This window comes from Thermobia domestica, chromosome 10 (assembly GCF_964235325.1).
Source record: "Thermobia domestica chromosome 10, izTheDome1.hap1.1, whole genome shotgun sequence".
Taxonomy (NCBI): Eukaryota; Metazoa; Arthropoda; class Insecta; order Zygentoma; family Lepismatidae; genus Thermobia; species Thermobia domestica.
In genome coordinates, this window is record NC_137463.1 from 27,718,664 (window position 1) to 27,735,519 (window position 16,856).

General features: G+C 37.6%; 1 protein-coding gene across 7 annotated transcripts in view; it reads left to right on the forward strand.

Annotated features, from left to right (window-relative positions):
- Window positions 1–16,856, forward strand: part of Pdp1 (PAR bZIP family member Pdp1) — a 387,293-nt gene that overhangs the window by 338,638 nt on the left and 31,799 nt on the right. For all 7 annotated transcript variants that reach the window (XM_081727904.1, XM_081727907.1, XM_081727905.1 and 4 more), the window contains exon 2: window positions 6,279–6,409. In XM_081727904.1, coding sequence (XP_081584030.1) covers window positions 6,279–6,409 — 131 coding nt within the window. The remainder of the gene's footprint in view (window positions 1–6,278; window positions 6,410–16,856) is intronic.

The following is a 16,856-nucleotide window of genomic DNA, read 5'->3' on the forward strand; positions in this document are numbered from 1 at the left end:
TGCGAAATCGCTCTTTCTGACACACACATTCGATCATACCCAATTTGTGTAACTAGGAGGGGCGTTCACGGGCGGTCCACCAGATCCGGACGGTCTCAAATAACATCGTAACTCAACATACATTTTACACTTTCTCGATAAAACTCTACTTGTTTAACAGGGAAATTATTCAAATAGCATGAACATTTGATCTTACACTTTATCTGTTCTTTCTCTTATAACACCGTGGCTCAGTGATAGTGTTAACGTCTGGTGCGTGGAGTCCCTGGTTTCATCCCACCACGAGCAAAGTGGGCTTTGTGGCGGACAAAAACAGTGTTCGTGGGGTTTTTAGGGGTTCTTCTGTTTCCTCCCACTTCATTCGTTCCATCATTGCTTTCATTTATCACCGTTTTCTTTAGCCTAGCCAGCATAACTTTGGAACGTAAAATTGAAAAATATCTTTCTCTTATAAAAACAATCCAGTTCTACCATTTTTTTTTCTGAAAATGTAATGGAAGTGTTTTACAATTACTTATCGACTTTTTGGGTGCAAAATAATATCCGTTCAATACTACGTAGACATAGTGACTTGTAGTATTGACCCCCCCTCCCGTAAACCTTCGGCCCCTACTAACAATAAGTTCTAGGTGACGCCTGGAAACCAGTATTTTCGGGGTACTACTTTTCCGTCCTTGTATTGAAAATATTTCCGAAGAAAATCTAAAATCATCGCTGGTCCACCCTAAATCTTATCTGGTACCACGTGTAAATACATTCTTCTAATAACTTAGTTCTGCAATCTTTGCCATTTAATCAGTTCTTACGATGTGAGCGTTGTTAATGTGGAATAGTCTACTCGTGGAGAAATAAACTTACAGGAAGTAAGGAAGGCCATCTTACCGTAGATAATTTTATCTTTTTATTTTCTAATTGTAATCACGTGCCGGTCGTCATTTTGTTAAAAAGAAATTTTGAAAAAGATAACGTTTTATCAGTGTAGCAGCAGTTATCATGCTTTATGGAAAGATAATTTTTTAAGTTTGTATTTAACATCGAGATTCCGTTACATTAGTGCAGGATAGAAAAAAAGTTTTGTATGCAATTATTTAGTAATTAAATATTATTTATACAATTTTAGTTTATCACCGTGGAGAGAAAATGTAACTTTTTTAAATTTACGTATTCAGTAGAGAAATAATCGTATACGGATAATAATTCTGATGTTGGAGTTCTAAACTATGCTATGAATAAGTATCGAAAGTCGAATAAATCGACTATGTCTGCCTGTTGATAGGTATCAGGCCCTAGGCAATTTGCCACCCCGTGCAATAGAATAATTTGCCGCCTGCCCCTTTCTCCAGAAATAACAAATCTTAAAGCCTCGATTTTAAGTATGCTACTCCAGCATGAACAACGAAAGGGAGAAAAAGGTGCACTCGCACTCAGAAAGGCTTAAATACTACAAATACAATTTCGTTGTGTCTGTTTCTTCTTTATCTTTCACTAACATAATAGATTATTATTTAAAGTAAACACACCTGAAAGATGGTAGCTAATCCTTTTTTATAGGTTTCAGTATCGAGCTTCAATCTCAATATACCAGTTTGCAAATTCAGTGCAACTAGCTCTTTTATCTTTATTTCTTGATTTTTCCTTCTACAGTTGTTATTTTTTTAAAAAACAAAAACTTGTTTCTACCGCCAATGATAAGAAACTTGTTTGAGACAAACACAAGAATAGTTTTCGTATCAAAACTGTGATAGCTAACTAAATGGAACAGGTTTTCGCTAGTGTTCGAGAATTGAGTTCTTGTATTTCACAGCAATTAAGCAATTCATGCTGGGATTTATTTGACCATTTGCTTTAGCACTTTCCATGTGACCTTAAATTTACACAACACATGACGATTTACGAATAGAGTATTCAAATAGAAATTTCAGTTTAATAAATTTAACTATCATCATCATGAAGTCTGTTTCTAACAAGAAATATTTATTTTAAATAATATAGTTATGACAGATTTTGCCGGCCGCCCCTCGAAACATGCCACTCCGTGCAAATGCACGTGTTGCACATATGGTAGAGCCGGCCCTGGGTATCAGGCCAGAAACGGTAAGATATAGTGAGAAGCGGTTTTCCTGAATCGATTTGACGTCCGAAGAAAACTACCATTTTCATTTCAATCTTCTAAAACCGGAAGTTGTAGGTATTTACTATTACTTCCGTTTTCAGTATTGAATTCCTACAGTTTGGAAGTCTACCGTAGTTGCTTGATGTGAAACAAACTCACTTGTTTTCCACTTCAGCAGTACTGTAATTTCGAGTAAAATTATGACGAATGACTGGCAAATCCACTACCGTAATATTCTTTTTAAATTACAAAAATGCATATCACTTATGAATTGCAGTTAATATTTAAAATATAATGATATAAATGTTGAAATGTGAATCAATATAAATTAGTTACACATGGGCATTTTTATTACATTTTTCACATAGGCATAGGACCTATTTCTCTATTAGCAGAGACGAGCGCCTAACGCATTACGGGACCCAATTCCGAAGCTACCGTCGCCTTCGGCAGCTCAGATTCCAACTACTGAATTCATCGAGTGCAAAGCTGGAAATCTCGCAATTCAAGTACACAGTCAAGTTTAAATTAATTGTAATAGAAAACTTATGAATAAAGTTTGTTTAAAACTATTTTATTCTTAAGCTTTCAAACTTCCTCAGTTGTTTAACGGTTAAACTTTAACCCTTTTGGGATTTTGGAATTTTTAAGGTAAACCTCAGACTTTCAGTCAAGCAGCTACTGCATCATCACTATTTATCCTAAGATAATGGTTCGTAGCTCATTCTCTTCAGAATAAACCAATCTTCCAAACGATGCCATTAGCATGTCCATATCTAGGGATGCGCACGAGACAAGATTTCTGGCTGTCTCGTCTCGAAAATGTGCTGTAAAAGTGATGTCTCGACTCGAAAAATGTACATTTCTCTATTGGAAGAGCTGTGTCTCGACTCGAATTTTGTCAGGAAAATCCTGTCTCGACTCGTCTCGTGCACATCCCTATCCATATCATATATCTAAAAGACGAGCTCGAGGAAAATGGGGATTTTTTTAAAAAAAATAACTTTTACAAAAGTTTAGGGCCCTCTGGACCGGCCCTTATTAACTTAGATCTCAAAATCACTTGAAAAATACTAAGCCATAACACGTGTCTCTGTCTGATCATGTCAACGACGTCTACTTGGATCCCATAAAACCTTTTAGACAGCATTTGCGAGAGAACAAAATAAGCCTTTCTGCGTTGTACTCTTTAAGGTCAGACAGTTGACGTCATGACCCCCAACAACTTGACGAGCTCCTTCTGAAAACACATGTAATTTGTTCTGCAATGCATGTAAGACTGAACAATTTTTAAAAAATCTACCAGTAATATATGTTAAATGAGCGTTTTAAAACAACACACGTATGGTGTGTGTATATACACCATGCATTCGGAAAGGGTTAAATACAAATACGAAATTGAAACAATTGTAGCAATTACAAAAATGATACCGCAACATAATCTTCCGCTTTCTGTTATTCGATAATAGTGACACCATGCGGCGAAAAAAAAAGATGGTCCGCAAATAATTATTATATATGGATGAGTAGGTGGCGCAAATATTCTGCTATTTTGACACCATTGCGTAGAACTACGTCCATAATCGACAGCCAAACAGGGTGTGCTTATTCAATTCAAGGGTAGATGACTGCTTATTATTTTACAGAGGGACCTTGTCAGGGCTTTTGACAGTAACTTGTAAGTAGAACAAGTTCAGTGTACTTCAAAGAAGAAAATGTGCATGTGTATTGGCACGGACTTCATATTTTTCAGTGGAATAAAATTTCATTTTTCCCAAATTTCTCGAAAAGTATTCATTTGAATTGACCTTTATGTATGCTTTCTTTAGCTTAACGTTATCAATTGATTGATGTCTCATTTTTTAAATATAATTTTATAGATAATTGAACAAAAAAATTAAGAATTTAAGATGAGATTTTTGGACTATATTTCATTAACCATACACTGTGTCGTCTCCATAGTGTAGGGTGATCAGACACACTGGCGCAAATCCCGAGAGATGAGGGGAAAATGTCCCCTCCAATCTTGGAATTGTAGGGGAGGATTGTTCTCCCCAATAATCCGATTTGAAATATGTTTTTTGGGGAAAAAATGTGATTTGTGTCCGATTGCCATAAAGGAAAATGAGATTAAATTGATGCCCCCCCCTCAGGATAAGCCTCAAATCTGCCCCCCTCTCAATGTTCAAGATAACTCTGCTCCCTGATCCTCCACAGGATTGTTTTGCAACTTCACAAATATTTTGATCATTGCTTAATAAAAAAGGAAACTGTCTTTCTTCTTTCTCCCCCCCCCCCCACAATGTTGAAGACAGATTTGTGCCGCTGATCTGACATCCTCCAGAGCTGGGAACATATTTGCATCCTGTTTCCTTTTTTTTTTTTCCAGAAAGTTGGCCAGTGTCTCAAGAAAAATGCAAACAGGATGCAAATATCTTTTAAAAAGAGGGGGCGCGGTGGCTCAGTGGTAGAGCGTTCACCTCCGGTGCTTGGGGTCCCTGGTTCGATCCCAGCTCGCGCCATGTGGACTTTGTGGTGGACAAACACCGTGCTCGTGGGTTTTTTCGGGGTTCTCCCGTTTCCTCCCACTTTCTTCATTCCACCATTTCACTCTTCTCTCATTATCACCGCCTCCTTTAGCCTAACCGGCATAATCGTGGGACGAAAAACTTAGATTTCATTTCATTTTCCTTTTAAAATGTCCTGTTTTGGGCTCATAATTATGTCGTAGCAGGGGCGTACTTACTGGGTTCAAATCCTTCAAAACTTCCTAAATCAACATTTGTACACTTTCTCAATAAAACTACCTAGGTGTACTTGTTTAACAGGGAAATGATTAATGTAGCATGAAATTTTGATGTTACACTTCGTGTTCTCTTTCTCATTATAAAAACAATCTAGTTCTTTTTCTTTCCTGAAAATATAGGTGGAAGTATTTCACAATTACTTATCGTCTTTTCAGGTGCAGAAAAATACCCATTCAATACTACATAGACGTAGTGAATTGTAATATTTGACCCTTCCAAAGTTTGGACCCCTCTCAAGAAAAATATCTAGGTGCGCACCTGCATTGTAGTATATCAGTAATTTGTTGTATGGACTTCCACAGTTGTTTGAAGGAGAGTTTAACCCTTCTAAAAGTATTTCAGGCATAAAAAATAAATAAAATATATTCAAGAAGCAACCCTAGTAGCAGAGACAACTTGTAAACCGCTTGCTGTAAGCTTGCATTGGAAGTGAACCAAGCTTGCATCCAGCTTGATTGGAAAGCGTGCAAGCGTGCCGCAAGCTGGATTCCAGTAACGAAGTTATATGGGGGCAACCTTGCATTCTGTTCCATTCAAGCTTGACGCAAGCGTTTTACAAGTCAACTCAAGTCAATAGCTAATGAACGACCAGTGGTGCTATGACGCTGTACGAAGGTTCTAAAGCATTGCTTGCAAGTACAACAAAAGGCAGATTGTATAAAAGCATGCGTTTCAAGTGCAAGTGTAGAAAACCAAAAGCCAAGCACGTGCCAACTGTCCAAAAGCTTTCTTGCTACTAGGGAATCTATGCCCCTAATCCTGATTCCAGTTAAATATCATAAAGATCATGTAAAAATTAAAATTGAAATATGGTTAAATAAGTGAGAATTTGTCTTATTTTGCAAAGCCAGAGACTTGTCCTCTCTGGCATGAATAACGTCCAAATGACTATACCTAGACACGGTGGTTCTGTGGTAGAAAGTTGACGTCTGCTGTGTGGGGTTCCTGGCTCGATCCCCGTCCAAGTATATTGAATTTGTTTTCATCTAGTTTGTAACTTCGTGAATTATGGTTGTGGATTATGTATTCACGTAATTGTGTGATTAAAAAATAAAATCCAGACCAATAATCAGAAGTAAGGCATGTATAGTACGTCCATTGAATATTGATATGTGTTCTAGGGATATTCATAGAATATCATTTGGTATGTACTGTGGACATTCCAAGAACATGATGAGGGCATGAATTTGACTTATTGGATATGCCTGTCATGCTCTCGGAACGTCAATAGCTCATTGGCATACTGGTGCTGTTCGTAGCCCGTTAAGAGATTGTATATTTTAAGCTTAAGAATTTAATTGCAATTTATTAACGAAAAGTAAATATTAATAATTTTCTCTTTTTGATTTGTCTTACAGGAAAATCTGGAAAAGAATTAGGTGAAGAGAAGAAGGAAGATGGCGAATTGTGGTGCAACGTCGAGGCACAAGCAGCCTTTCTTGGACCTAATATCTGGGAGAAAACACTGCCCTATGATGGTGATCTCAAGGTAGAACTGGGACATGCTTCTCTCATAATGTTTTCGTTTTTCTTTTTCCTTTTTTTAAAGGGAGTTTTAATTCTGTATAAAGCTGTAAAAATGTTATACTTGCTTCTGTTAAACTACCTTATTTTTAAAGGATAGGAGTACTATTTTCACGTCTCACATAGAGATTGGTTCATGACACAAATTACATCATTGAAATGTTAGGGGTGTACTACATAAAACATTAAAATTTAAAGCACGTAGCTACTGAAAGTTCATTTTTTTTTAAAAAATATACAAGAACATTTTAAAATCAAGAACACATCTTGATGACGGGTGGGGGTGTCACTTGTACACCACATGACGGAGTTTGGTTTGAATGTAGTGATATTTTCTCAAATATTTAAACCGGAAGTGGTAGTATGTTTATACACTTCCGGTTTTAGTAGAGAGAAAGTAGAGTGAAGATGGAATGTATATTCATAGGATCGAGTGCAGAAAACCACTTCTCACTATACGGAAACATTTTAACTCTAGAACGATTCGGCCTAAAGTTAAAACCGGAAGTGGTTGATTTTTGCTATTTTGATTTGAATAGAGGAGTAAGAGAGATTATCTTAGCTATTGTTAGAACGCTAAATCGATTCCCCAAAACTGCCTCTCGCTATCTATGCTCGTTTTTGCTCTATGTAAAGAAATATTGAAACCGGAAGTTGTAGTGGATTTGTATCACTTCCGGTTTTAGTCGAGAGTTGAGGATTGAGAGGTAATGTATTATTGGGATACTTAACCGATTGCAAACAAACCTATCCCTCTCTCTCTATTACTGTTTCTGCTCTTTTTTGATCTAATTTAAAACCGGAAATGGTTAAATTCTACAACTTCTGGTTTGAGTATCGGCTCCAAAAAAAAAAAAAAAGAACTTTGTTACTAACTACTTTCGATTCTGTACACTTTCACTAAATTTGGTAATGATTAGCCATGTTGTTTCTTGAGATTTTTTTTATCTCCCGGGTGGACAGGGTAAAATAATATAGATGCTTTGGTAAACCAAACTGTTTAAAAAGCAGAATTTGTGTTTATGCGAAAATGTCAGTCGAACTTCGGAGAGAAGGACAAGAGATATGGTCATATGGTTTGGAACAAGAGATGGGACTCTTCAGGCATTCTGTCACCGACCTCAGGCCGGTAGCCAGTTCAAAAATGAAGGAGGAGGCCGGCTGAAGTTAGGGGAGCCGATCCAACCATATTATAGTTCATTTGCAAGCCTACCGTGAACATTTTAGGAACAGCAAAAATTTTGGGGGGTCCAGCCCCCCAGACTCCCCCTAGATACGGGCCTGACCAACCTCATTGTAACTACGTGCATTTGTGTAATAATAGCAACATAGTTTTTAAATTGGCTAGTTTGGGATCAAATGGACCGAATTAAAAAAAAAAGTCGGAGGAGCAAAGTATGTAAAAATTCCAACAAGTGGTTAACTTATCGCTATCTAGGGAAACGTTATTAATAGGGATGCGCACGAGACGAGTCGAGACAGGATTTTCCTTACAAAATTCGAGTCGAGACACGGCTTTTCCAATAGAGAAATATACATTTTTCGAGTCGAGACATCACTTTTACAGCACATTTTCAAGACGAGACAGCCACAAATCTTGTCTCGTGCGCATCCCTAATTATTAATGACGCCATGAAGTGTGAATGTGAAATAAAAGCAATAATAGGAATGGCAAAAGAAACTCGTAGAAAAAAAAAAAGTTTATATATTTTGATGGTCTTAGAATAGTTAGGAAAACTACTCATGAAATGTTTAGTTTGCTCGTTAGTTTTTGAAGTTTAGCGTATCTACTCAGCATGGAGGTTATATCGTCGACAGCGTCACAAAGTGTCGTATCTCAAAAAAATCGAAAATTGAGATATTTTACTATGTAGTTGCATACACTGATTTCTACAATTTCCCAAAACGACACATCTGTAATGTGCGTAGTTTTGACGGTGGTGATGACGTCATTGTGTCGTATCTTAAGATGAAGCATATAAACCATTTTCACAAACAGTCGTATCTTGAGTTACGACAGTTCGTGAGCAACAGATCTTTCGCAACTGGACAGATACGCCTATATTCAAAGCAATTTGTTTATATATACAAAGTTGCCCAGAAGTAGGTATACAGTCCCGTACTGATAAACTCATTGCTTTTTATATCATTTCTTATTGTTATCCACTTAGTTTCTTTATAATTTGTTCCTAATGTATTTTACTTATATCTTAAGCTCGGAACAGCCGAAGCAAATAAACTTATAAGCTAGAATGTTATACTTGATCAATGCGGGGCTGTATACATATATATTTACATGGCATGGGGCGTCCTCAGGTTGCGGATCGACATGTCATGACATTTTTGAGTTTTACGTTCCACGCTTATGCCGGTTATGCTAAAGGAGACGGTGATTATGAGAAATGAATGAAATGATGGAATGAAGAAAGTGGGAGGAAACGGGAGAACCCCGAGGAAACCCACGCACACGCTGTTTGTCCACCACAAAGTTCACTTGGCGGGAGCAGGGTTGGAACCCGCGACCCCATGAACAAGAGGAGAACGCTCTACCACTGAGCCACCGCGGCCCCAGGTTGCGGATCGAGGAGAAGGCCTTTAGATATAGAGGTTAGCTGTGAAGATACTGAATAAGCAGTCACGGGCAGACAAGGAGTGGCCCTCCAGCTTGGGGCTTTGGGTGAGGCTAACAAACTCATCTTGTAATAGAAAAAAAAAAGACTTTTTCAGAAACAATCACAGAAGCCTCGGACCAAGACTGATAACTTGGCACGACATCAGCAAAAGAAAATGGATATGAGATTTGGAACATGGAATATTAGAATTCTTTATAGGGAGGCGCGTTAAAATCCGAACGAATGAGTTAGAGAACTACAGGATGGACCTAGTAGGAGTTCAGGTTGGTTACTATGATGGGGTATGCGGTGCAAACACGTAAGAACATCAGAGAAATTTTTCTTCGATTCTTTGAATATAGGCATCGGCAAAATGAGGGAGATTCAGTCCACAGTGCTATAAGCACATCTATTAAGCACTGTGGCAGTAATTTTGTACCCTCGCAACTTGAACCGTTTGTTAAACCGGCAAGGAAAAAGGACCCATATACCGTTCATTGTGTTGACAGAAGCGATGTATGAGACTAAATCTCTGTCCCAATGTCTTGGTATTCTGTCAGTTAGACGTGACGAAAATGGAGATCCAATACGGAAATGCGCGAAGTGAAAGTGAACAAAGACTATCCAAACTGCATTCAGTTTAAGACAAGTCATTTTGAGGACACTTACATAACTATTTCCCTGAAAAGAACGCAGATTGAATCCACCAGATAGAAGTTCCTACTTTGCAGACTTGTCAAAAATTATCGCTCCAGAGAAGTACGAGGACTCGTTTTGATTGATTGTTTGATTGATTTTTAACGTCCCTTTCAGCAGCGAGGCTATATGAGACGTGTACCTACTGATTAACGTGGAATCCGAACCACATGAGCTCCCGCCGGGAATCGAACCCGGGTCTCCCACGCCTATGAGGACTCGTTATCATTGTGTCCATGCCCAACTCCAATCATTCGAAACCCTGAACATGTTCAATTTTTTCAGAAACTTACCACGTTAGCCAACCTTCTCAAGTGCAATATCAAAGCATGCAATTTGCAAATTACTTTGCAAGATTTTATATTCTGGCAATGACAACTTGATAGCATTATTTTATGTTATGGTTAGTATGCTCTTAATATTGTGTTTCTTGTGTGTTCTCAGGAATTTCGTTTTACCCTCAAGAATCTCAGGAAGCATTTGTTAAATTATTTTGTGTAATAAACACGAAGTTTTTCAATAAAAGTGCAATATATTCCGATTGTTCATCTATTAATGTAGTTCTCAGTATAAAAAATATGCGTCGTATCTTTCATACAAGAGAGGATTACCATCGTCACAAACTGTCGTATCTTTTTGCCGCCAAATTTTCCACAAGCTTTTACAGGCAAATTCCATAAAACTTTCTACACTGATTTCTTATGATTTAAGTTATAACTTGGTAAATTTTCTCTCCTTTCGGTAAAATAGATTTTGAGTTATGGCTGTTCAAAGTTGTGTGAAAACCTAAAAATCGCTCTCCTGAAAAGTTTAGAAAACTGAGATACGACAGTTTGTGACGCTGTCGACGATATGAAACATGGACCAACAGGTTAAGCTGAAATCCGAAGAACTGTAATGCGTTTAATACCCTCCCATCGGGAATCAAACCGCGGACCACGCGCGCTAGCCTCTAGAACAGCGGAGAAAATTATGAAGTATTTGGTGTAAAAATTGTACTTTATGGGGGAAAAACATAAACAGAATGCTACGCGGGCGAAAAACAATCATCGTTTTTTTTTTCGAAATGTGGGTGTGAAGAAGAGTGGAGAAAATTAGAATGGTTCAACAGGGAACCAATAAAAATTTTGAAGAATAGTAATTATAGAGGGAAGAACAACGTCGGATGCATTATTTTTAAAAGAGAGAATAATTGGTTGGTATATTATCTCAGAGGGACCATGATTCTGTACTGAAAGATCTGATAGGACCGGTAGAAGGAAAATGAGGGAGGATCGGAAGAAGCTACAATTAATGGACAATATTAAAATGAGTAATTGCTTCGTCAAGGTAAAATAGCGAAATAACTATAAAAATGATAATGGTCTTGTGATTTGCAAATTTCATACATTGTTCAGTAAAGGTTTTAAGTTTACAGTGTACCATAAATCCTATCCTTTATTATAGACTAACATAATAATTAAGTCACCTGAATTTTAATGTAAAAGTTTTCCTTTATTTCCTTGTGTTACTATGTAAATATATACTGTATGTAAATGTGTGTGAATGGTATTTGAGTGATTTTTGTGATATAGAAGTATTTACAGTCAAAATGACTGTCATAAAAAAGTCATTGTCAAAAAAAAAAAAAAAAAAAGTCACACACCTTAGAAGGCAAGGCTTCATAAAGATGTAATATCAATTTAACTCTTTTCTAAATTAGAAATTGTATGATAGGCATGTGAGAGTATGTTTGACTCAGTGGTAGAGGGAGAATGGTCCGTGTGCGTGTTTCGATATCAAATCATGTAAGTCTATCGTAGATAAGAGAAATCTCAGGTATCCTTTTTCTCACACACTCTTTATTTTCGTGGCTCCTTTAGCCCATGGGATAACCAGGTTTCGTCGAAATAAGCTCATGTCATTTCATTAATTCCACCCCACCCACACGCACCAAGTAAAGCACAATTGTCAAGCCTGCTCCAGCAGCTTATTTGACCGCGCACGTGGTTTGGTAGCATAACTGCAACATTAAATTTAATTCATTGGTAATTTATCACTGACGCTTTCTCAGCATGTTGCTAACGCATCCATGAAAATCGCACCTTATGTGCTTCAAGGCAATAACGTTGCCAGAATTTTCACTCTGGAAGAATAAGTAAAATTATATTCTGTAGTCGTGCATTTCAGTTGGTTGACAAGAAATTGAACAAACTCATTGTTCAAAAAATATTTTTTGAACACTGTTGTGTCACTAATTCAGTTATAAACAAATTCAAACTCTCTTGTTTTTTTCTTTCGTTTTCGTGAACACTTCTAGCTGTAAACCGTAAAATGATGCTAGTGTGCGTGCTTCTCCGTACGGGATTACTGGTTCGATTCCTAGGGGAGGATATTCAAATTTGAATGCATTACAGTGATTATGATTGTACCTTTAAATTAACTGTAGGTCCATGTCTCATATAACCTTGATACCGAGAAGGGACGCTAAACATAGAACAAACAATAATAAAAAAAAATTGCGATTGTTGATAAAACAAGTTGAATTCGATGTCATCAAATATTCGTCTGTTTAGTGAGTCGTCGAAGGCAATGTGATATCGAATAGAAAGTCAATATCGACAAAACTATTAGAATTCGATCAATATATCAAGTTATAGAAAACCAGAAATAAATAAAAACTAGAATGTGTAAGAAGCTTCATAGAAGCGGTTTGAGATTGGGAGTTAAATTTTCCCATTTTGGAGACATAGAATTAAACGCAGAAACAGAGAAAGAACAATCCCATGGTCATCTTGTATTTGAACCTTGTTACATTTGTAATTAACTAAGTTTACAATGAACAGAAAGTTATTAAAGGATGAGCATGTGTTCATACTTCAAAAGTGATATGATTGAATTATTTGTGGATCGTTTTCCGAACACTGTACCTCCATCTCGACAAGCAATCTATAACTTGAATAAAATATTTGAATGTAGTGAGTCTGTAATGGATCTTCCTAGACTAGGTAGGTCTAAATGACTGACTATAGAAGAAAATATTGTAAGTGTAGCGTAGTATCTGATAAATCAATTCGAAAAGCAAAGCATCCACTAGATGTGATATTTCAAGAACAACTCTCCAACGGATGCTAGAAACGGACGAACGGGTTCAAACTTTACCGCGGTGTACTGAATAAGTGAGTGACTTATGCCCCACCCTGTATATAAGCCTGCGTGGCCATATTACAGACATGGTCATTTTAGCAGGCCCACCTTCTGTATGGAAGCAAATAGTTTCTCTTTACGTGGATTAAATAAAACGAAGAGTTTTGTTTATGTAAATGATGTAAGTCATTGTTATATGATGCACTTTTTAGATCTTGTGTTTGTTCCGGATATAATCGTTGCATTTCTGAGAGAGCTACAGCATTTCTTTTCTTTTTCTTTAAATCGAAGGCTGGTTGGGTGGCCGATAGTGTATGTGTGTGGTTAGTTGACTAGAAAGAAAAGAAGGACTACAATGTACACCTGTGTGTGAAGTTCTGAGGAGACTATGTGTCGCCAGCCAGTCCGTTTCGTGTGAGCTAGGATCAAAGGCGCCTTTGCTTTATGCATCATTGACGATTTAAGTTCGAAACCGATCAATGCCAGCTGCCGGACAACTCAAAAAAGCGAGGAGAAAAAAACAAAAACAAAAAACACATAAGTTGTGATACGGTATGATGTGGCGAAGCAAGATGACTTCAGACCTGAAATTATTTTACGAACATATTACGGGATTTGTGAAAAGAATAGGGTGGTGGTGGTAGTTTTATTAGGAAACAAGCTAGGGTGATTACCACCCTAGAATTTATCTCAGTGTTTTGTCTCTGTCCCTTTCTCACTTGATAAATACTTACAAGGGAGGGAACACAGTTGTCCCAGCCCTATCGCGATCAAACTCAGTAGGTTGGTAGATCTTGATCCCAAACACTATTATCCGTTGAAATGTTTTGTAACTTTCGCCTGAGATTTTTGAAATTTTAGGTATTTTTAGGTTTTTTGTACTCTTATATGGCGATAAGTTGTCGTTTATATATATATATATATATATATATATATATATATATATATATATATATATATATATATATATATATATATATATAATCTCAGTAGATAGTAAGTAATTAAATTCGGTACCCCATATGACCCTATAGCACTCACAATATCGGGTTGACTCAGCATCAACTTTGTATGAAACTTGGACCTACAGTTTAACGTGAGGTTCCCACTACATGATCTACCACGTGGAATTGAACCCAGGTCTCCCATGCCAACGATGACATTTTTCAATCATACGACATAAAGAAGAAACATATTACAGCAAAATTTCCATTAACTGAATTTCTTAAACAGAGATTTTTTTACACCCCAGTTACAGTAATTAAATGTAGCCGGCAGGCTGAATTTATTTTATTAGCATCTTGAAAATATTTAAATGGTTTGGCAATATACTCAAGAGTAGTTGCAAATCAGAAATTACAAGGACTTAAGGGGATCCAGCGTTCTCTTCTGAAGTTCAGTTGTGTATGTCTGATGCAGTGGTTTCACTTCAGGTTTTACTTGGAGGGAAGCAAAAATAAGTAGTTTCATGTTTTTCATTTCTATGTTACGAAAACCTGAAGATTTTAGACCGAACTCATGTACTAAACTCAGGGTGGAATCGATTCTTCCTTAAAGCCCCAAATGACGCCTGTGCTTTGGACCTAGTCGCGTAAATAAGGGCCCCGCAGTCCCCGCATTGCGGGGTGGGCCGAAGCCATCAGGGGCCCCAAATCGTGATGTAGGACGTAGAGAAGGGGCCCCATTCCACGTTGTCTGCGGGGTGGCCTCCAAGCCCTTAGTTACGCCACTGAATAAAGGACATATTGTTTTGTTTCATTTGGTTTCTAGATTTCAAGTCTAGTTTTCCTACAATATGAGATACCTTGCTCTGTGTGTGTGCATTTCTATATGTATGTATGATATGTGTATTTATAGTTAATGTACAGTCATAGTGAAAATGTTTTATTTATGTCATGCACATGGACATCCGCAGGGGACGACCGTCACCCACACCTAAAATTCAAATGAATCTATAATTAATATAAAGTTGCTGGGTACGAGGAGAATTGTCTAAATTTGATGCTCCAATATTTATTTCTTTACCTTTCCAACTTCTGTTGTGAAAATACCCATCATGTGATATTTACTGGTCAGCATAATACAAAAACATTTGTCTTTTTGCTGAAAACTATACCGCGATGATGCCATGCAAATCAGTTCCTTGGCGACACCTCTCCATATTTTTTCCCTTACCCTATCACAAGCTGAGCCTTATATGGCAAAATGCCAGCAATGTTTTAATTAATTAATTAATTAATTAATTATTATTAATAATAATAATAATAATAATAATAATAATAATAATAATAAATACAAACTGTGTCCTCTCCTGCTGATGTTCATGACCATGCATAAACATGTACGGTACTTTCTTTCTATCATGATTATCCAGCATGTGTATATAGGTGGAAATATATTAACATGGGAAGAACTGGTGAAAACACATTGAAGAACGCCCCGTAGTATTTCACAAATCTCGCCCAAAGTTGGGATGACTAGCAACTTTTTGTATATCAACATAGGATGTGATACAGGGTATTCGGAAATGAACAATACTCCTTTAATAGCAAAGTATAACCAGCAGCTGTTGAAGTGCGTATAGATGCTTGATATCTACCTTGGGCATGGTGTTGCACGTTTGTTTCTAGATTTTATTGTCAGTAGGGAATATCGGTCATACGCCGTCCCACAAAATCTCTTAGGACCTTGTTAGAGTATATTTCCTGAGCTCCTATCACACCAGGTTAGAAGGCATATATCAAATAGAGCACTCTGGGTTGTCGTAGCGATATGGGGATGCTAGTTATCCTGCTGGAAGATAGGGTTCCGCAATGTGCAGATATGGTCGGAAGACAGGATTTACGATGTCACGAGTAGTAATATTCCCTGACCGGACCTAAGGTGTGCGCGATGTGTAGCTTATTAACTACCACACCAGAATTCCAGGTATGGATTTTGCATTGCGAGTAGGAACCCATGTTTGGATTCACTCGTTACCTCACGTCTACGGATACGCATTCAATACAACCTCCCTCGTTAGCCTTCCCACTTCTGTCTCTCGTGGTATCACCGATAACGTTCTCTGCGATGGTGAAGTGTCACGGGAAATAATGTAAGAGGAACGTGGGAATGGAAACCTGCCTTCAGCAATCGATTGCTAAGTGTTCGTCCGGCATTGACGCTGGCTTTGATTGCATTGACGGTCACCATCCTCTCAGTTAGTTGTCTAAATGATATTTATGTCCAGCTGTTCCTTGGTGCATCGCAGTCATTGGGGACCATGTTTGCTGTGGGAACCTCCTGTAATGTACGCCACCGATGGACAACTGATACCTTACAACCTACACGATCAGCAATTCTGCGGAATAGCCACCCGACCTTTCGCATCCCCATTATAAACGTTCGAATCGCATGATAACCTCTCTCTAGTGTTCTGACGAGCTCCCTAGTGTCTATATGATGAACGAATGTGCTTTCAGATTTCACCCTGAGCTGTAGATCCACGTCTTATGTAGCCTCGCTGCTGAAAGGCTAACCCCAATACAACAAAACTAGTGTCTTGACATTGCAGATTGTGTGCAATCTACACACAACTACACTTTCCCTGATGTCCAACCATCTTCAGTCTACTAGCAGTATGACTTGTAGGAAGACCACGATTAGGCGCCCTCTGTTGAATATTCAAATTAACATAAGATCAAATCTTTTACAAACACATTCTATAGACCGACTTCCGTTCGAATCGGATGATAGGGGTGTTCTTAAATGCGATTTCACCCGTGTTTATAACACAATTATACTTTTGTGGTACTGGGTTTATGGGAATATCACGCACATATGTAATTAAAGATGCTTAGCAGTCAACATTTTTTTTTTTTTTTTTTTTTAATGCAAAGATGAAAGGATAATATAATTTTTCTTCAAAATTCTCTGGTAACTTCCGAGGCATCAATGGGTAAATTAAATATTGCTTTTGAGATGAGAAATTAGACGCAC